Genomic DNA, 20,900 nt, shown 5'->3' with positions numbered 1-20,900 from the left:
CCCAGGAGCAGGCCTCCCAAACCCTCTGTGCGTCCTGTTTTTTTGAAAAATGGGCCCATTTTTCACAAAAAAACAAGATACGCAGAAGGTTTGGGAGGCCTGCAGAGTGCTCCTGGGGGGCTGGGGAGGGCAAAAACATGATGCGTGGGGGGTTTGGGAGGCCAAAAATTTCTTTCTTTCTTTCTTTCTTTCTCTTTCTTTCCTTCCTCCCTCCCTCCCTCCCTCCCTTCCTCTCTCTCTCTCTCTCTCTCTCTCTCTCTCCCTCCCTCCTCTATCTATCTATCTATCTATCTATCTATCTATCTATCTATCTATCTATCTATCTATCATTCTATTCTATTGGACATGGTGGCTCAGTGGGTAAGACACTGAGCTTGTCGATCGAAAGGCCGGTTCGAATCCCTAGTGCTGCCGTGAAACGGGGTGAGCTCCCGTTACTTGTCCCAGCTTCTGCAACCTAGCAGTTCGAAAGCAGGTAAAAAATGCAAGTGGTGGGAAGGGAACAGCATTCTCTGAGCCTTTGGTGTTTAGTCATGCCGGCCACATGACCACGGAGACGTCTTCGGACAGCGCTGGCTGTTCAGCTTTGAAACGGAGATGAGCACCGCCCCCTAGAGTCAGGAACGACTAGCATGCATTTGTGGGGGAACTTTTAATCTATCCATCCATCCATCCATCCATCCCAACCTAACACCAGTAACCGAATTCTATTTCTCTTTGAGACAAATTCTGAATCAGGGAATTTCAGTCCTGCAGCCAGAGAAGGTGCCTATAGCTCCCTTCTCCACCAAACAGTCAAAATCCGACTTAAACCCTTGGAAAATCCGGAATCAGGATTCGGCCATCCTTACCATTAAAGTGTCTTTAGGGAAGAGATTGCGGCTTGGTGCCCTGGGTACCCCGCCAGGGGTGGATGGATCCTGGGTTGTTGGCCCGCGACGAAACCAGCTACTGATGGCCCAGATAATAAAGATTCTGGAGGACGGGAGGGAAAATAAAAGATTGAAAATTTACACATTTTAAAACCAACTCAAGAGGCATCGGCCACGTGGGGAAATTCCAGAGAAATTCAGTTTGGACAAAGAGGTCCTCAGAAGATAAACCTTCCATCAACCATCATAAACCTGGCTGGGCAACATTTTTATTATTCTCGACTCGAGGATCTAATATGGGCAGTCCCCATAGACTTACAACACTTTATTTAGTGACCGTTCAAACTTATAATGGCACTGAAAAAAGTGACAGGATCGTGTTTTCACACTTACAGTCGTTGCAGCCCATACACACACCCGGTCATGTGATCAAAATTTGGAATGCTTGGCAACTGACTCGTATTTATGACGGTTGCAATGTCCCGGGAGTTGTGTGATCACCTTTTGTGACCTTCTGACAAGCAAAGTTAATGGGGGAGCCAGATTTACTTAACGACCCTGTGATTAACTTAAAAGCTGCAGTGATTCACTTAACAAAAGTGGCGAGACAGGTCGTAAAACGGGGCAAAAACTCACTTAAGTGTTTTGCTTAGCAACAGAGATGTCGAGCTCCACTGTGGTCGTAAGTCGAGGACTATCTGCCTGGTGTTTCTCTACCTTGGTAGCTTTAAGACATGTGGACTTCAACTCCCAGAATTCCCCAGCCAGCCATGCAAGATTTGTTAATGTTGGGCTCCATTGTGGTTGTAAGTCGAGGACTACCTGTAGGGAATCTCTTCAGGGGTTGATATCCAGTGTTTTTCTACAAGAAAAGTAGCTCTGGAAAAATCAAGTTTTTCTACCCCAGTTTCTGATGACAGCACCAGTGTGGTATAATCCTGCAGCTTTCAGAATCATAAAATAAATCTCCACCCCTTAACGACCGCCGTAGCAACTTCCTAAGTTACAGTTCTACAGATCTCGATTACACAATTCTTGGGCTTGTTTATGAATAAGTTAAAAGATAAATTAATTATGAGATGGCGCAAGAGCTCTTTTGCAAGAATTCTAGCAACCTGCAGGGACCAGCAACAGTCTGGCAATATCAGTCTGGTATCCGATATCGGCTGCTTTCTATTATATTAGAAAACTAGCTGAATACCCGTAGCAGCTGGAAACTATGTGATCAGGCTTGATAAATTGACATTTACAGCTTGAAAATTAATGAGTAGTTACAATCGGCCTCTCCTCTCCCCTTCTCTCCCTCAGCCTTGCCCCACAGAAATGTCTATCCTGTCCTCTCCCCTTCTCTCCCTCAGCCTTGCCCCACAGAAGCCTCCTCTATGCTATTCCCTTCTCTCCCTCAGCCTTGCCCCACAGAAGCCTATCCTATCCTATCCCCCTTCTCTCCCTCAGGCTTGCCTCATAGAAGCCTTCCTATCCTATTTCCTTCTCTCCCTCAGCCTTGCCCCACAGAAGCCTCCCCTATCCTATCTCCTTCTCTCCCTCAGCCTTGCCCCACAGAAGCCTCCCCTATCCTATCTCCTTCTCTCCCTCAGCCTTGCCCCACAGAAGCCTCCCCTATCCTATCCCCTTCTCTCCCTCAGCCTTGCCCCACAGAAGCCTATCCTATCCTATCCTATCCTATCCTATCCTATCCCCCTTCTCTCCCTCACTTGCCCCACAGAAGCCTCCCCTATCCTATCCCCTGCTTGCTGCTGTGAAAGTAAAACTGAAACTCCTCTCCTCTGCTTGTGTTTTGCCTTTGGAACAGATTTCTTTTCAGGTGGAGAGGGGGAGTAGAACTCTTAGCATCAGAGCGTGTTACTCATAATATAGAAAATACTAATGATCTGATGGTCATTTCAGAAAATCCTTTCTTAGCGAGCACCTAGAAGCTAAGAGGAACATACATGGCCAATTTCAAGTTTATAGGCTTTATGGTTCTGGAGATTTTGTGATGATGCGCGAGTGGTATTTCGCTTTTATATATATATAGATGCTTCTAATTCTTTTGAGTGACAAGCATGTGATCCGCAGAGGAATTCTATCAGGCCCCTCAGCACCGCAGCCGAAATTTAATCAAAACAGTTAAATCAAGAAACAAAGAAATATTTTGAAAAGCAGAGTCTGACCAGCAGCGTATACTGACTGAGTAATGCATCGCTTGTACAACTTTGCTAAGCTGATGTATTTATTTTATAATATTTTTATAGCTGCCCATCTCATTTCCATGCAGCTCTTGGCAGAGGATGCGATTAAGGAACAAGCTAACAATCCGATAATTCAGATCTCTTGTGCAATTCTTCACCTTACTACAACGCTAAGTCCACCCTCCCACAGGAATACGCTGAACATTTTACTATGTAAATACCAAGAAATGCTACTGGACAGAGTTGATCAAGAGAGGGACTGTAAAAGAGAGATTTTGGCCAAAAATCTCTCAAAAAAGAAAGATCAAAATATGTACTTTTTAGTTCTTTTTTTCAAAATCTATCAATATCCTTAACAGCATTAAATGAATAATTTAAGAAACAGCCAGTTTGGGACAATCACCAGGAGACTGGGAGTTCTAGTTCTACCTTAGGCATGAAAGCTGGCTGGGTGACTTTGGGCCAATGACCAGGAGATGGTGAATTCTAGTTCCACCTTAGGCATGAAAGCCAGCTGGATGACTTTGGGCCAGTCACCAGGAGATGGTGAATTCTAGTCCTGCATTAGGCACGAAAGTCAACTGGGTGACTTTGGGCCAATTCCTCCCTTAGCCTCCCCACCTCGCAGGGTCGTCGTTATGGGAAAAATAAGAGGAAGATGTGAGGGATATTTTTGCCACCTTGAGTTATTTGTACAAATAAAGGTGGGATAAAAGAATGTTTCTACTATCCCATTTTAGTGGAAGCTTCATCCCCGAGTCTAATCTATATTAAAATCTATCTTGTTTTCCGATTCTCAATCATTTCTGGGTTGAGGACATCTGTGGCAATATCCACTGAGTCGATAGAAGGAGAGATACCGTCCCAAAACTGAAAGTACCGTTACCCTTTGTGGTCCGTTGCATTAATAACCTCCCATGTTTAAAATTAGGGTTGAAGATCATCCGCAAACTGGAAAGACAAAAGCCACAAGGTTGCGTATCTGTTTCTGAGGCTTCGTGAGTCATCAGTGAAACCTGAAAACCAAGGAAAGCCTGTGTATGCTGCCCTCGGATGAACCATAAAGGTATCTTGGTTTCTTCGCTTAACAACTACGGCAAGAAAAGTCGTAAAACGGAACAAAACTCACTGAAACAATGTCTCCCTTAGCAACAGAAATTGTGGGTTCAATTGTTGTTGTAAGTGGTGGAATTCAGCTGGTTTGGGCCGGTTCGGGCAAACCGGTAAGTTAAATTGCTGGCTGGCCCCACCCTTTCCGCCCCAGAGTCTCCATGTGCTCCATTTGCCTTCCAGGTAAGTGCAGGGAGGCCTTGTAGGCCCAAAAAAGGGGCGCAGGTGGAGGGGGCGCATCCCCCCAGCCCATCTTTGCTTCCAGGGGGGTGCAGGAGGTTGAGTGCTGCCTGTCACATCTCCTGGCCACGCCCACCATGGCCACACCCACCCAGCCAGTCACGAGGGCAGAGAACCGGTTGTTAAATTATTTGAATCCCACCACTGGGCCTGTATATATCTTCCATGCAACGATGTCCTCTCATCCTCCCTGCTTAAAGTGGGCCGTAACATTTTGGATAACGGTCTTCAATTTAATGCGAGATGAATTATTACGTGAACTTTAAAACGATCCATTTAAGCGATGAGAAAGGAAGCCATGCCAAAATGCAGCCTTCTTTGCAAACTTATGAATCGGGGAGAAACGGTAGGGCAGCGTTTGTCCATAATAGGGGGAAAGAACATTTGGATGCTGGCCCGCTTCCAATTTGATTTGCACTTAGAGATTGAAATACTCTACAGCTTCATCATTTGGACATTTAATGCGTGGCTGGCACCTTAGGGGTGCCAAAGCGTCTTGCTGAGGTAGCTCAAGAAAGTAATATGAAGTAATAATGTTAATAAAGGCTTTGGAAACAACATTTCTGCCCCTTTCCCACTGGGTCACCTTGATTTGCAAAGATTCCACTGTACTAAAATGGATTGGCTCCTATTTATACAGGTAGGTAGTCCTCGACATACGACCACAACTGAGCCTCAAAATTTCTGTTGCTAAACGAAACGTTGGTGAAGGGAATTTTGCCCCATCTGACGTCCTTCCGTGCCAGAGTTGTTAAGTGAATTCCCGCAGTTGTTAAGTTAGTGACATGGTTGTTGTGAATTTGGCTTTCCCCATTGACTCTTATTTATTTATTTATTTAATTTAATTTTTATACCGCCCTTCTCCCGAAGGACTCAGGGCGGTGTACAGGCAAAAATAAAACAACACAATATACAGATTAAAATACCATTTAAAAACTTATTAAATTAGCCTGAGATTAAAAATTTCCATACTAAAAACCCCATTTAAAATTAATAAAATTTCCCCTTAAAACTAATTTAAGCCAGCAGATAAAAAGATGTGTTTTTAGTTCGAAGGTCCGGTCAGGTATTTGACGTAAACCCGGGGAAGCTGCCAGAGTGGGCGCCCCACAGAGAAGGCCCTTCCCTGGGGCCGCCAGCCGGCATTGTTTGCGGCACCCTGAGAAGTCCCTCTCTATGGGAGCGTCTGTGGTGGGAGGCATGTGGTAGCAGCAGGCGGTCCCGTAAGTACCCAGGTCCTAAGCCATGGAGCGCTTTAAAGGTCATAACCAACACCTTAAAGTGCACTCGGAAAGCCACAGGTAGCCAGTGCAGCCTGCGCAGGATCGGTGTTACATGGGAGCTACGCGTAGCTCCCTCTATAACCCGCGCAGCTGCATTCTGGACTAACTGAAGCCTCCGAGTGCACTTCAAGGGGAGCCCCTTGCTTGTCAGAAGGTCGTAAAAGGGGATCGTGTGAGCCAATGGGGAAGCCAGATTCACTTAACAACCGTGTGACTAACTTAACAACGCCGGTGATTCTCTTTAAAAAAAAAAATATGGCAAGAAAGGTTGTAAAATGGGACAAAATTCAGTTAATAAATATTTCACTTAGCGACAGAAATTTGGGGCTTCGGTTTTGGTCGTAGGCGGGGGACTACCTGTACAGAGAACACCTAGGCAGGGGAATGTAATAACTCGAAGTCTCGTGATCTCTCTACCCTGGAATATTGGCAAGACCCTGAGAAACAATAACAGGAAACTGACCCAGAACGGTATGCATTGTAACACTTAACTCTTTACTAAAGAGCCACCGTCACAAAAGTGCTTCTTGTGTGGGTTGTATTTTTATTTATTTATTTGAACCCCATCGTTATTTGTAGAAATAACTCAAGTCAGCAAACATATCCACCACTTGTGCCTCCTACTTTTCCAACCACAACAACCCTGTGAGGTGGGTTGGGCTGAGAAAGTATGAGTGGCCCGAGGTCACCTGGCCATTCATGCCCAAGGTCTTCAAACTGCATAAGCTGGCTGGAGAATTCTGGGAGTTGAAGTCCACAAGTCTTAAAGCTGCCCAGTTTGAAGACCTCTGTTTTAAGCCCTTCGGAGACGCAGCTGTGATTTTCCTAGAGAAGCTAAAGCGTACCACCCAGGACACATGGCTTATGACATAGGATGGATAAAAATCAATGATTTAAAATAATAATAATCAGATTTTTAAAATTTAAATTGGATTTTTTTTATTTTTATCAAATTTATTTTAATAAAATATTTTTGGAGTAAAAAATCTATCTAAAGAGAATTTTCTATTTAAGATACATTAGTAGTTTATTTTATTCAACGTGAAATGGAGCTTAGTTATGTAGCATGAGGCTGTATATTCCGCAATATATACACTATATTATTATATATATAATATATACACTATATATACGAGTGTATGCACCAAGACAAATTCCTTCTGTGTCCAATCACACTTGGCCAATAAAAAATTCTATTCTATTCTATTCTATTCTATTCTATTCTATTCTATTCTATTCTATTCTATTCTATTCCTGATTGTTTCCTGATTGCTTATTTGTACCCTATGACTATCATTCAGTGTTGTACCTTAGAATTCTTGATGAAGGTATTTTTTCTTTTATGTACACTGAGAGCATATGCACCAAGACAAATTCCTTGTGTGTCCAATCACACTTGGCCAATAAAAAATTCTATTCTATTCTATTCTATTCTATTCTATTCTATTCTATTCTATTCTATTCTATTCTATTCTATTCTATTCTATTCACATCATATTGTTTTTGTTTCCTAGTACGGTTTGACAGTTATTAGTAATCTTGACTACTAAGTTGTTGTATCTTGATGAATGTATTTTATTCTCCATATGTACACTGACAGCATACATCCCAAAGACAAATTCCTTGTGTGTCCAATCACACTCGGCCAATAAAAAATTCTATTCTATTCAATATTTACATTTTTTTGTAAACTCATTCAACGAATCCATGGTCTGCAAGCTAAATAGGAAACCTTCATTTTGTTTGCAGATAATAATATCACAGTTTCTAACCACCAGCAAGGATGAGTCCTTACATTTAAAGAGCACCTGTCATTCCAGATCCATCATGCCCTTCAAATGTTAAATTTAAAACCCACTGTTGACTCACCAACAGTCCCAGTCACTTTAATGGGACCGGCTGGTGATGCGACAGGGTCACAAGGTGAGGGATGTGCCAGGCAGCAGGTGAGTGGATGCCCACCAGCATGTCCCTCACCTTGTTGTGTCCCTGTCGCATCACCAGCCGTCCCATTAAGGTGATTGGGACTGTCGGTGAGTCAACAGTGAGTCAGAGGAGCCGCTGCGGGACAGAAATGACAATTGCACTTTAAAAAATTACGATTTAAATAGAATTGATTTACCATATTTTTTGGAGTATAGGACACATTTTTCCCCCTTCTAAAAGAGGCTGAAAATTTGGGTGCATCTTATACTCCGAATGTAACCCTGCCCACCCTTCGGCCTCCACGCATCCTCTTCCTGGCTGCAGATTGCCGCCGACAACGGCTTGTGTTTTTGGGCTCCGCGCATCACGTTTTCAGTCTCCAAATGCTCCATTTGAAAACTCTTCAAGGCCGCAGGGATCGGCAAAGCACGCTGCCGCCTGAAAACACAACGCCTTTGGAGGCTGAAAACGTGATGCGCGGTGCCCAAAATAGCTACCTGGAACAGCTGCTGCCTTCTCTTATCTCTTCCGTGCTTCACCTGCTTTAGTCACCGGAGCTCCCTCCGATGATCAGCTCTGCTTTTGAAGCTGTTTTTCAGCCGCAGCATCTTCCGTGCTTTGCCTGCTTTTCTAATTTGCTGCTCCCTCAGACAATCAGCTGTGCTTTAGAAGCTGTTTTTTTAGCTCCAACCAACCCCAACCTCAAAACTAGCAAGCGAACTAATGTGCTGAAGCTGACCATGCTAAGGACGCTAGCCAGATGAAAACCTGGTAGGCAGATTTTTTCCCCCCCATTTTCCTCCCCAAAAAATAAGGTGTGTCTTATACTCCGGTGCGTCTTATACTCCGAAAAATGTGGTAAATCAATTTTAACTAGTGATTTAAATCAAATCCACCCTGGGACCAATGCTGGCAGGACCGGCTCACCCTTCTATCCTGCATAATGCACAACGTAGAGACAAGAAAGGGAGAATCCAGGAAGGCTGAATTTTTACCTGAATAAGACTCCTTTGATGATTTGCCAGGCATTTGGGGCTTGTTGCTGGGGCTGGTTCGGCTGCTGAGTCTCCACGACCCCTTCGCCGCCCCCCGCGGTGCCATTGCTCGTCACTTGCTTTAGAAGCAGGGGAAAAGGAAACAGAAAACGGGTATCACAAAAAGCCACCGGATGCAAGAAATCGGATTTCTTAGTTGGGGAGATTCTGGGCGGTAGGTTTCAGATTCAGCGAGATCTCTCCTCAACCTTATCCCTGGATTTTAATTCTGCAGTCTATACAGTAGGGGTCTCCAACCTTGACAACTTTAAGACTTGTGGACTTCAACTTCAAAGCTTTGCTGGCTGAGGAATTCTGGGAGTTGAATTCCACGAGTCTTAAAGTTACCAAGGTTGAAGACCCCTGGTCTACAGCAAGTGTAGCCTGAGGTTAGGGATCATGGGGTTTATAGGTAGACCTTGACTTATGACCAGAGTTTCTATTGCTAAGCATAGCGGTTGTTAGGTGAGTCACACCCAAATTCTGTCTCAAAGGTGCTTTTTCAAGAGGCAGCTGGACTTTCTGGTTTTCTTTGAAGACATTGTGCTTCCTATTCAAGAAGCTTCTTCAGCTCTCCAAGAAAAACCAGAAAGTTCAGTTGCCATGACCTGGATCATTGAGAATCTCCAAAGAAGCTTGTTGTTTCCCGAAAAGTCTCAGGTAGTATAATTTCTGCCAGGCCCTGTTGACCAGTGTTGCAAACTTTTTTTTTTTTAAGTTAAAAAGAAGCCACAGAAATATCAGTCCTGTGTCGTCGTCCCCCAAATAAAGAATGATCATTTTCAAAAGGAAGAGAAAAAGGCACCCATCCTATATTATCCCTTTGGATTAAGGGGATACAAGAGCAGATGCAGTACAGATAAGTACTCAACTTGCAACAGTTTGTTTAGTGACCATTCGAGGTTACAATGGCACTGAAAAAAGTGACTTATGACCGTTTTTCACACTTAGGACGGTTGGCAGCTTCCCGTGGTCCCGTGATCGTAATTAGAGATGGACTCATTTTTATGACGGTTTGCCGTGTTCCAATGTCCCGTTATTCCCCTTTTGTGACCATCTGTCAAGCAAAGTTAATGGGGAAGCCAGATTCACTTAACAACGGTGGCAAGAAAGGTCATAAAACGGGGACAAAGCTCGTTTAACAAATGACACATTTAGCCACATGGAATTTGGGGCTCGGCTGTGTGGTCGTAAACCGAGGACTACCTGTATTCAGCGAGGGAAATGCTAAGCCAATATTTTATGACTGATCTGACTTTTATGATTGATGCTCACAGGATCCACTCCGAGCGCAGCCACCTGAAGCAGCTTCCATTAAGTTGTTCAGATGCATTGCCTGGTTTTCATGATTAACCTCACGCTGAAGCAGAGGCAAAAAATATTACGCAGGGCGAGAAGTTTTCCAATTGGATAACCAACCCATTTGAACTCCTGTACATTGCTGTGAAATTGGAGGGTGTTATTGCTTTGTGAACCTCACACCACCTTTGCGGATGAATCTCATTGGACCTTCCCTTCCCAGCTAACCAGTTTGGTGAGATCTTTTCATCTCCTCCTAAATATGACTTTAAAACTTGGCTCTGATCTTATTTGCAAATATTTGCAAATATTAAACAAGCCTCGATTCTACTACTATATGCTAACCTCCAACGGGGAAAGTTGTCCAATTAATCCCACCTTTGACTTGTATTCTTTTAATAAGTGACTAAACTTATCAGGAAGTTATGCAACAATGGCAACAAAATTACAAACATTAAGGACTTCTGGTTGATGTTTTATATACACATGCATCTTTAGGGAACAGTTTCAGTAAAGGGTGACCATATATCCCACTGCAATTATCCGCATATAACCATTTACAAGCAACTTACTCCTAAGTGGGAAGGAAGATCAGATTTTCAATTAACTAAGTAATTGGGGTCCTAAATTTGTCTTTTTACCATTGAAGGACTAGCTAATTTGCTAGACTGGAAATCTTCCCCTAAAAAGTATTAGATCGATCTGAAATTTAGGAGGTTTCGACAGTGTGTTTTTACCTAGGTACAATTGTATTAGGGTTTATTTTGGGACTCTAAAAAGGCGTTAATTTTATTACCATTTGGGACTTAAATAAAGCATTAATTTTTCAAATGTTGAATGATACTATTTGCACAACACCTACCTAAATTATATGATGTTTATAGCTATGAGAAACCTTCCAATGTTAATCCCATTTTACAGATTATCTTCCAGATTCACAGTTTATGTTCCTAATCAATCCTAAACGCACACTAAGTCAATAAAATTAACTGAAAAAACAGAAGTGTTTGAATTTGTCTTTGGAATGTGGGGGAAGGTCAAAATTCACCAGGTGAGGATTCCAATCTTTTCTCAAATCTTATGTTTCGCCCCAATTACAGAAGGGAAATTAAGACTCTGAACTCGAGACTGAATAGTTATTAGAAATACTCGATCTAATACAAAGGACAGGATTGACTTCAAGGTACGATTATATTCCTTCATCTGAAAATAGAAGAGAGGCTGAGCCAGATTGTAACCTGAGGATATTAAATGAAAACAGAGAAAGTGATAAGGAGAATAAAGGAGCAGTAGATGAAAGCATCCAGGTAATAAATGTTTCAGGGGAATCCCAAGGAACATTGTAAGAAGATATGGATGCCGGGCAAGCGGAGTTAAAGACCAGTTTCCCAGCCAAGGGTGCCGAATCACAGGCGTGGAAAGGGTAATTCCTTGCATTTATCCTGTCTGAAGCAGTTGGCAACCAGCAGCATTCTGAGCACTGTTGACTAAATATTGATAAAACAAAAACAAAAAACAGAGAGCGTTCCTCCAGGATATACCTCCGCCCTCCGAATCGATGGCTTTTCTGGAGAACAAAAAAGGTAATTTTCTACTGTAAGCTGTCCTTACTGAAATATTTCATTTTGGAGAGGAGAGCCTCGAGAAATAACTCAGGCAGAGAGACTTGACCACTGCACCAGGCCCCTGCTGAATGATTCAATAATTCTCACTGTTGAGATGCAACAGAATTATCCTCTCCAGGAAAGGACAAGTGGGGAGGGAGGGAAAAGACAAGAGGACCGAACCAAGCAGCTCAAGGCAAACAATACGTCTTTCAATGGGTGTTTTTGTTTAATAGTGGCTTTTTATTGGCCCGTTTGTTTCTTACTACATACTAGTATCCCCTGGTACACAGTTCAAGAATGGCTGCTGTTTACAACCATGAGCGTTTACAAGGAGAAAACAGAGCATTTCATTTCTGGTCACGAGTTCAGAAAGGATTAATAATGATAAAAGAATAGAATAAATCTCAATGGGGAGCAGGATGCCTGCCACCTTTTTTTAGAAATCATGTGACTGAGGGAAAGAGGTGGATTTCTGTCATCTAAACCAGGTTGCAGGTTATAGTTCACCAGGGTAGGAATCTTTGCAACAGCAGGAAGCCTGACAAAGAAACGATTCATTCACCTGGCAGATGAAGAAACAATTTGGGCTCTGTGTTATTTCCTCACGGAGGAAACTACAAAGCAAAATATGCTGGAAAAGGAAGAAAGCAGAATGGAGACGACTTCCGGTGTCCAGCGGCAACGGACGTCTGGAAGGCTTCTCCTGCCTCCAGCGCCCGAATCCGGCCGCCGCCGAGGCCCTCAGGGGCCAGGTGTTCCGAAAAGGACACCTGCCGCACGGACGGCTCGCCAGGGGTCTCCCAGCCGACATACAGGACTGTGGGGACCGATGCTGGCGCGTCCTAGGCTTGGCGGGGTTTGGAGGCCACAGGCCGCGGCCATTATTTTGGTCGTCGCCTGGGCCGCTGTGCCCGGTGACACCGGGGCATTGGATTTATAACTGCAGCAGCCTGGTGGTGAACAGGGAACGGAGAAGAATTGAGGAGGAGAAGGGAAGGGAATATCGGTGGCGTGGTGGAGTGCTCCGGAGTGCGGGGTTTTTCTCCCCTGCGGTTGGAAGGAGCACGAGTTATTCTGGAGAGAGGAGAACTTAAAATAAGAAGATTACCGGTTTTGTGGAGCTCTGGAGAGAAGAGGTGATGGAGAAATTTAGGAGGGAAGGTTTGAGGCCCCCCCTCCTTCTGGGGAACAGTGGTGGCGTCCAGCTTCCGCCTTCACTATGAGAATTTTGATGACATCACTTCCTTCGCCTTCCTGGTTGACTAACTGTACTCTGGACTCGTTGCTCCTGTGAGTGCCCCCTGGTGGATCCGGAGGAAATTACAAGGATACCGTGCCTGCCTGAGGATTTTGTATTTTTTTTTCCTTAATGGCAAAAGGTCAGAGACCAACTGCTGGAGAGATGGAGAGAATTTTGGAAAAGTTATCTAATATGGACAAGAAATTGATGAAATAAGAGCAGAAATTGTGACTATCCAAAAGGATTTAAAGGATACTCAACAAGTTTCAGCAGAAAACAAGCAGAAAGTGGAAGGTTTGGAGGGTGAGATGCGGCAGTGCAGAAAAGAGAGGAGACGACAGGCAATGCTGTGCTTGGACTACAGATGGATAAAATGTCTTATTTCCTTAGGTTTCAAAATTTGGAAGAAGTGGACCAAGAAGACTTGAGAGATGTTGTGACTAAATTGTTGGGAGAATTTCTTGGGAGAGGTGTTGATTTCATGAATTGGGATGTGGATCGAGTTTATAGAGTTAATTAGCAATATGCACGCACGCATGCAGTTCCCAGAGAGGTTCATGTCAAATTTGTGAGAAGAGAGACGAGAGATGAAATTCTTAGAAAACATAGGAGTGGGGCACTGATTTACAGGGGCAGGAGATAGCCATTCTGAGGCAGATTCCCAGACAGGTACGTGAAAAAGAAAGAAATATTATTTTTGTCAAGCAAATTGTACCAGAAGGAGTGGGCTTCAGATGGCTGATGCCAGAGGATTGATGATTTTCCGGGAGGGCATTACGAAAAAATCAGTACAATTATGGAGGCTACGGCCTATGTGGAGGAACACAAAGCCCTCCTGGAATCAGATGACCCAGGAATTGAAGAAGGGAGGTTATAGATCATGGGGCGGAAGCGGCTGCCGCTGTTGCGGCCCTGGAGTTGGGTCAGGCTGAACCCAGAGTTCTGAGATCCAAAACTAGGAAGTGATAAAGATATTTGGGATTGTGTTGGTTCTCCTTATTCTCTTTTGTACGATATTCTGTTTATTCTTGACTCTTCTTTATTACGTTTTTAAAATTTGTAAACTTAGCTACTTCGTGTCACCTGCTTGCCATATGGCTGTTGTATGTGTTAAAAAATTTGAGTAAAATTCTTATTTTAGATAAGAAAACTGAAAATTTACCATACCTGATATGTATTTGTATAAACCTTTTTTGACTAATAAAAACTTTTTGAATAAAAAAAAAAAATAATAATTAAAAAAAAAAAAAAAAAAAAAAAGGAAGAAAGCAGAATGATGTTGGCCTGGGGGGTCGGGTTGGGGGAAAACCTGTATCTAGCAGGGAGGCCAAAAGTCAATTCCCCAAAAGAGAGGAAAGAAAGGTAAGTAAAAAACTGTAGCTCGAAAGGAAATGCCAAAGCAAACAAATACCAACAGTATTTTTCCCCCCCTCCTGGTGAAAGAAGGAGAGCAGTAGCAATTAATCCTGGCTAAATGTGGATGGCCATGGTGGTACTACTAAGAGATAAATGCTTTAAGGATTCACCTGGGAGGAAAGATGGATTAGAAATACAGCAGGGGTCTCCAACCTTGGCAGCTTGAAAATATGTGGACTTCAACTCCCAGAATTCTGGGAGTTGAAGTCTATCCATCTTAAAAGATGATGGTTGGAGGATTCTGGGAGTTGAAGTTCACCCATCTTAAAAGATGATGGCTGGGGGATTCTGGGAGTTGAAGTTCACCCATCTTAAAAGATGATGGCTGGGGGATTCTGGGAGTTGAAGTCCACTCATCTTAAAAGATGATGACTGGGGGATTCTGGGAGTTGAAGTCCACCCATCTTAAAAGATGATGGCTGGGGGATTCTGGGAGTTGAAGTCCACCCATCTTAAAAGATGATGGTTGGGGGATTCTGGGAGTTGAAGTCCACCCATCTTAAAGGATGATGGCTGGGAAATTCTGGGAGTTTAAGTCCACAACTCAGTTTCCAAGGTCAGAAACTCCTGAAATACAGGTCCATAATCATGAAAGCAAACCGAAAAAAAACCCAGTTTTGTCTTCATGAACGGGGACAGGGGGCGGGGGGAGAGGAAGCAGAAGCCATTGACTAAACCTCGGAGGAGAAAAGGAAATTGACAATCCAGAATGGAGAGTATCAGAAAGGCAGTTCTTGGCTTTACAGTGGATGAAATAGGAGGCCAAACCATCACATGACTCATGGTTGTCCAAATTGGCCATTCAGTTCCATAAATAGCCTCGGCCCAATAGTTCGTGAATCATTCTATTCCTCTGCGGCCATTGCAAGAATGAAATTGAAACAGCGAGAGGCCTGAAGCTCCCTTCGAGTTGTGTGGATTAGTTTGGTGGTTGCCAGATTTCTGCATTGGTTTGCTTGGGATTTTTACTGTTGGGATTATTTTATCATTGAATTATTTTACTGTTCTGGGGCGTTTCTCTGTTGAACTGCCCAGAAGCAGAGTGGGGTAAAACAAAAATTAGATTAGTGATTACCTGTAACAAATAAATCCATATGCAGGTTAGTTCTCGAGTTATGACCCCAAAATTTATGTCGCTGAGCGAAACATTTGCTAAGTGAGTTTTTCCCATTTGACGTTTCTTGCCACGGTTGTTAAGCGAATCACTGCGGTAAGTAAATTAGTCACCGGGTTGTTAAGTGAAATCTGGTTTTCCCCATTCACTTTGCTTGTCAGGAGGTCAGCAAAGGGGATCGCACGACCCCCCGACCGGATCCGTCATAAATGCGCACCGGTAGTCAAGCCTCTGAATACAAATCAGGTGCCCGGGGTGGGGGGGGATGCTGCGACGGCCGTTAAGTGTGGAATAAAACGGTCATAAGTCACTTTCCCCCCCAACTCCCCAGCACCCTTGTTAAAAAACTTTGAACCATTGTAAAAATTGAGGACTATCTGTACAGCACCGAATTCCTTGGAAAGGACGACCGACACCGATGAAATCCTTTGGATCCAGTCGATTCCACCAGATCCAGGTAGTTAGGATACCTCCGTCCCCTGATAATGCCTGTTTTACTTTCACTCCCACCCCTCCCTCCGTTTTCCTGGCTGAGTTTTTAGCCAAATAGGTTAAAATTTGGGGAGCCCCCCCCCCTCCCTCCCAAGATGCTTGAGCTGCGTGAGCTGAAAACGCACCTATTTATTCAAGCGGGGCTGGCTTAAAAGTTTTATTAAATTTTAATGGGGGTTATTTATATTTTAAGGTTTGTTAAATTGCTTTAAATTTCGGCCACCCTGTAATATGTTTTGTTTTAATCTTGTTTTAATGTGTATATTGTGGATTTTTATTTGGCTGTACACCGCCCTGAGTCCTTCGGGAGAAGGGCGGTATAAAAATCGAATAAAATAAATAAATAAAATAAATGCTGTCCCCGTCACCCCTCCCCCCCCCTTAAGACGTCTTAACCTGAAAAACGTCAAGAGATTCTTGTCTATATAACCTGCCCCCCTCCCTTTCTGGAGACGTTGGGACTACCGTTCCCAGAAGCCCCTACTAAGCGCGGGCACGGCCGCCTGGGCCGGGGATTCTGGGAGTTGTAGTCCCAGCCCCCCCCCCCCACCAGGGGCGCCTGGTAAGAGACCAGGGGTTTTTTTGTGGGGGGAGGAAAATCCTGACTTGTTAAGAGGCGGGTTGCTGAATGAGGGGAGATGGGGGTCGTGGGGGGGGGTCATGACGGGGGGGGGGTCTAATGGAGGCCGTCAGGTGATCCCAGGGAAGGGAGGGGCGGGGAGGAGGGAGGGAGAGAAAGGAAAGTACCCCGGGGGAGGGGGGCGAATGGAGGGCGAAGGCCGGGACTATCGCACCACGAGGAAAGGAGGACGCCCGGGATGGATACCCTGAGGGGGGGGGAGAAAAAGGCAGAAGAGCCCCGCCGGGGGTACCTGTCCAAGGCCGGCTCCCGGCCCTGCGGCTGCTACCACCTCCGTCTCCGGCGCCGCCATCTTGCTGCGCCGTTGCCTGGTGCAATTCTCGCGAGAATTTCCTCTCTTTCCCAACTCCCGTTCTTTCCCTCCCCCCGCCTTTTTTTTTTTTTGCCCGTCACGTGGGCTTCGCCTCCTGGGAGGCGGGGCTCGTTTGCAAGGACTCTGGTACCGTAATGCCGAGAGAAGCGGCGCGGAAGATTACCGTATTGACGGATGACTTGACTGGGATGGCCGCTGAAGGAGGGCGAAGGAAGGTTGGTGGCCTCATAATAATAATAATAATAATAATAATAATAATAATAATAATAATAATAATAATAATAATAATAATAATAATAATAATAATAATAGTTGGAAGGGACCTTGGAGGTCTTCTAGTCCAACCCCCTACTCAGGCAGGAAACCCTACACCATTTCTGATAAATGGTTATCCAACATCTTCTTAAAAACTTCCAGTGTTGGAGCATTCACAACTTCTGCAGGCAAGTCGTTCCACTGATTAATTGTTCTCACTGTCAGGAAATTCCTCCTTAGTTCTAAGTCCCTTCTCTCCTTGATTAGTTTCCACCCATTGCTTCTTGTTCTACCCTCAGGTGCTTTGGAGAATAGTTTGACTCCCTTTTCTTTTGGGCAACTCCTGAGATATTGGACCATGTTCAAATCCTCGCTTTAGGGGATCTTCTGGGCGATCGTCTCTTGAGAAGGTTAGTTTCCCGAGGGATCTGAGAGCCAAATCTCCGCAAGAGAGGAGCCAAGAGTTTTTTTTATAGGAGGTGGGGGTCCTTGGTACTCCCTGAGCTGGGTTGGTTCTTGCCTAGCTAGGTAACATCATCAGTGCAAGAAGGGAGTGGGGTTTGTAGGGAAGGGAAGTGGGGGAGAAGGAGGAGATTCTAGGGTCCTTGGTGCTCTCTGAGCTTGGTTGTTTTCCTGCAGACGTTTAGTTACCAAACTAGGTAACAGTGACTGATGATGTTATCTAGTTTGGGTAATGAAACCTCTGCTGCAGGAAAACAAGCTCAGAGAGTACCAAGGGCCCCTGATACCAACCCTGACCTACAAATATTCTCCTTTATTACTTTTCTATATGCATATTGTTGTTACCTAGCGGTCATCCAGACATCTGCAACCTGGATCTAGGAACCTTCGATCTTGCATCCATACCCACTGAAAGTGTGACACCCACCCACCCCCATATGTCAGTCAAAAGCCAGTTGATTGCTCTCACTGTCAGGAAATTCCTCCTTATTTCCAGGTTGAATCTCTCCTTGGTCAGTTTCCATCCATTATTCCTTGTCTGGCCTTCGGGTGCTTTAGGAAATAGCTTGACCCCCCTCCTCTCTGTGGCAGCCCCTCAAATATTGTGTTATGTTCGGGAAGTAACGAGGCTGGAGACCAGGGTAGTGACAACAGCTCTTTAATATAGGGTGAACCCAGCAACAGGCTGGGGCAAAAACCTCTCCTTTTATACAGTTCTGCTGGAGGCTTCGTCCAATCAGCAACGTGCTGATTTCCCGCTCAAATATTTAAAGGCACAACTGTTAATACATAACACTCCTCCCCTCCCAGAAAACACTTGGTCTTATTTACATATTTATTCACATGTTATTTTTCGACGTAGTCACGCAAATAACCTGGGCGTCTCCTAGTTCTTTCTGACCTGCGCGGTTCAGTTCTGGGTGGTGTTTGAGCTGGTCGGAGGGCTGTTTTCTCCTCCCAGCTCTTTCTCTAGGCCATCGGGCTCTGGATTATTGGCCGACTCTTTTTCTTGGCCATCCGGCCTTGGATTAATTTTGGAATTTTCCTTGCTGTTTCCCTCGGGACCTGATGGCGTCGCTGGAACTCTGGGACCTCAGCTAAGTCTTGCGCCTCCCCCGGGTCATTGTCAGCTGTGGATTCAAAGTGGTATTGGTCATTACCTGTCTCTGTTGGTTTGGTTTGGTCAGTTATTCGTTTCCTTAACTGATCTAAGTGGCGCCGCCACCTTCGGTTGGCTGGTAGCTCTACCACGTCGATTTTGGCCCTGTTACTTTTGTTACTTGTCCGGACCCAACTCGGGCCGTCCCCATAGTTCGGCCCACACCCGGTCGCCTATGCTCATTTCCTTGTTTTTCTAGCTCCCCTTGTAACCCTCGGGTGTGTAATGGGGGTTCAAACGGTCAAGTGGGCACCGGAGTTTTCGTCCCATTAGCAATTCGGCTGGGCTTTTTCCAGTGGCTGTGCTTGGGGTTCTGTGCTGGACGGCTAGGAAAAAGTCTATTTTTGTTTGCCAGTCACCTGGCTTGAGCCTGGACAATGCCTCCTTAGCGCTCCGGACGGAACGCTCTGCAAGGCCATTCGACGCAGGGTGGAAAGGTGCAGAGAGGGCATGTCGGATGCCTTCCTCTGCCAGGTACTCTTCAAACTGGGCTGCCGTGAATGGGGGCCCATTGCCGGACACCAGAGTGCCCGGCAACCCGTGAGTTGCGAATAGGTGGCGCAGGGTTGCGATTACTGCTTCGGCTGTGGTGGACTTCATAAGTATGATCTCTAACCATTTGGAAAATGCGTCCACCACTACTAGGAACGTTTGGCCGTGAAAGGGGCCAGCAAAGTCAATGTGGATTCTTGACCAAGGCCCTTGGGGCTTTTCCCATTCTCTGACTGGGGCTGTTGGGGGTAGCGGTCTGGACTCTTGGCAAGCTTGGCATTTCCCTACCCTCTCAGCAATCTCTGCGTCCATGAGTGGCCACCATACATAGCTCCTAGCTAACCCCTTCATCCTTACGATGCCTGGGTGACCCTCGTGGAGGAGGTCCAATACCTTGCCCCTTAACTTAACAGGAATTATTACACGATCACCCCATAACAGGCACCCCCCTTGAGCCGAGAGCTCATCACGTTTCTTAACAAATTCTTTGAACCGTTAAGCGCAGCGGGCCACCCTCTCTGTACCCAACCGAGTATAGTCCTTAACACAATGTCGGTATGATGCCGAGCCACTTCCTTTGATGTGACTGGGCCAGAGTCCAACGAGTCAATAAGGAGGATGGGTGTCCCGGAGTGGGGTCTTGATCGCCCCTGGCAGTGGGCATCGGCTCAATCGTCTGCATGCCCACTTCTTTCCCGGTCGATGCTGCAGCTTGTATGAGTAAGCGGCTAAAAATATAGTCCATCGAGTCAAGCGTGGCGAAAGTGCCACAGGCGTTGGCGTCGCCAGCCAGTAATCCCAGTAACGGTCTGTGGTCAGTCACGATTTCAAAATTCCGCCCAAAGACATACTCATGGAATTTTTGACCCTGATACAATGGCTAATGCTTCTTTGTCTAATTGGCTGTAGTTCCTCTCTGGGAGGACATCGTTCTAGAGTAGAACGCTATAGGGGCTTCTGTGCCGTTTGAAGTCTATGGCTGAGTACAGCCCCACCCCATAAGGGGACGATCGCAAACCAGCACTAGGGGTAGTGAGTCGTGATATTGGATGAGCAGGCTATCACTTGAGAGCAGGTTCTTTACTGCTTCAAAAGCCCTATTTTCTGACTTTCCCCAAGACCAAACAGTATTTTTCCCTAAGAGCCTATGCAGCGGTTCCATAGAACGGTTGCTTTGTTCTTCAAAAAGACCGCGTATAAATTAACCAATCCCAGGAATGCCTGCAGCTCTGCTTTGTTTTTGGGCGCTGGAGCCTTCCTAATTGCCTTAACTTTGCTCTCAGTAGGGTGAATTCCTTTCTTGTCTATCCGGTAGCCCAAGAAATCGACCGATTCGACCCCTATCTGACATTTATTTGTCTTGACTTTTAATCCGGCTGTCCGGAAAATGCTCAAGACCTTTCTTAACCGCTCCCCCAATTCCTCCATGTTTTCCCCTGAAATTAGGACATCATCAGTAGGAACTACCCTGGGAGCCCTTGCAGTAGTCGTTCCATCAGGTTTTGGAACAGCCCTGGTGCCACACTAACCCCAAATTGCAATCGGGTGCACTTGAATGCCCCCTGTGCGTCACAATCGTTTGGGCTTGGCTGTGCGGGCGTCTACTGGCAGTTGTTGGTAGGCTTGGGCCAAGTCTAACTTTGCAAAGACTTGCCCTTGCCCCAAGGAGTGCAATAAATGTTGCACTACGGGAACCGGGTACGCGCTTTTCTGTAAGGCTTTGTTAAGCGTCGCCTTGTAGTCAGCGCAAATTC

General features: G+C 45.3%; 1 protein-coding gene across 1 annotated transcript in view; it reads right to left on the bottom strand.

The window, feature by feature from the left end:
• Window positions 1–16,835, bottom strand: part of CLPTM1 (CLPTM1 regulator of GABA type A receptor forward trafficking) — a 31,105-nt gene extending 14,270 nt beyond the window's left edge. The window contains exons 1-3 of the mRNA XM_058195569.1: window positions 16,698–16,835; window positions 8,619–8,737; window positions 852–975 (exon numbers count right to left, since the gene is read on the bottom strand). Of these exons, the coding sequence (XP_058051552.1) occupies window positions 852–975; window positions 8,619–8,737; window positions 16,698–16,757 (303 nt within the window). The 5' untranslated portion in view covers window positions 16,758–16,835. The remainder of the gene's footprint in view (window positions 1–851; window positions 976–8,618; window positions 8,738–16,697) is intronic.
• Window positions 16,836–20,900: the final 4,065 nt, after the last annotated feature.

This window comes from Ahaetulla prasina, chromosome 10, assembly GCF_028640845.1.
Source record: "Ahaetulla prasina isolate Xishuangbanna chromosome 10, ASM2864084v1, whole genome shotgun sequence".
Classification (NCBI taxonomy): Eukaryota; Metazoa; Chordata; class Lepidosauria; order Squamata; family Colubridae; genus Ahaetulla; species Ahaetulla prasina.
The sequence above is the reverse complement of the archived record's forward strand: the minus strand, read 5'-3'. Positions and strand labels throughout refer to the sequence as shown.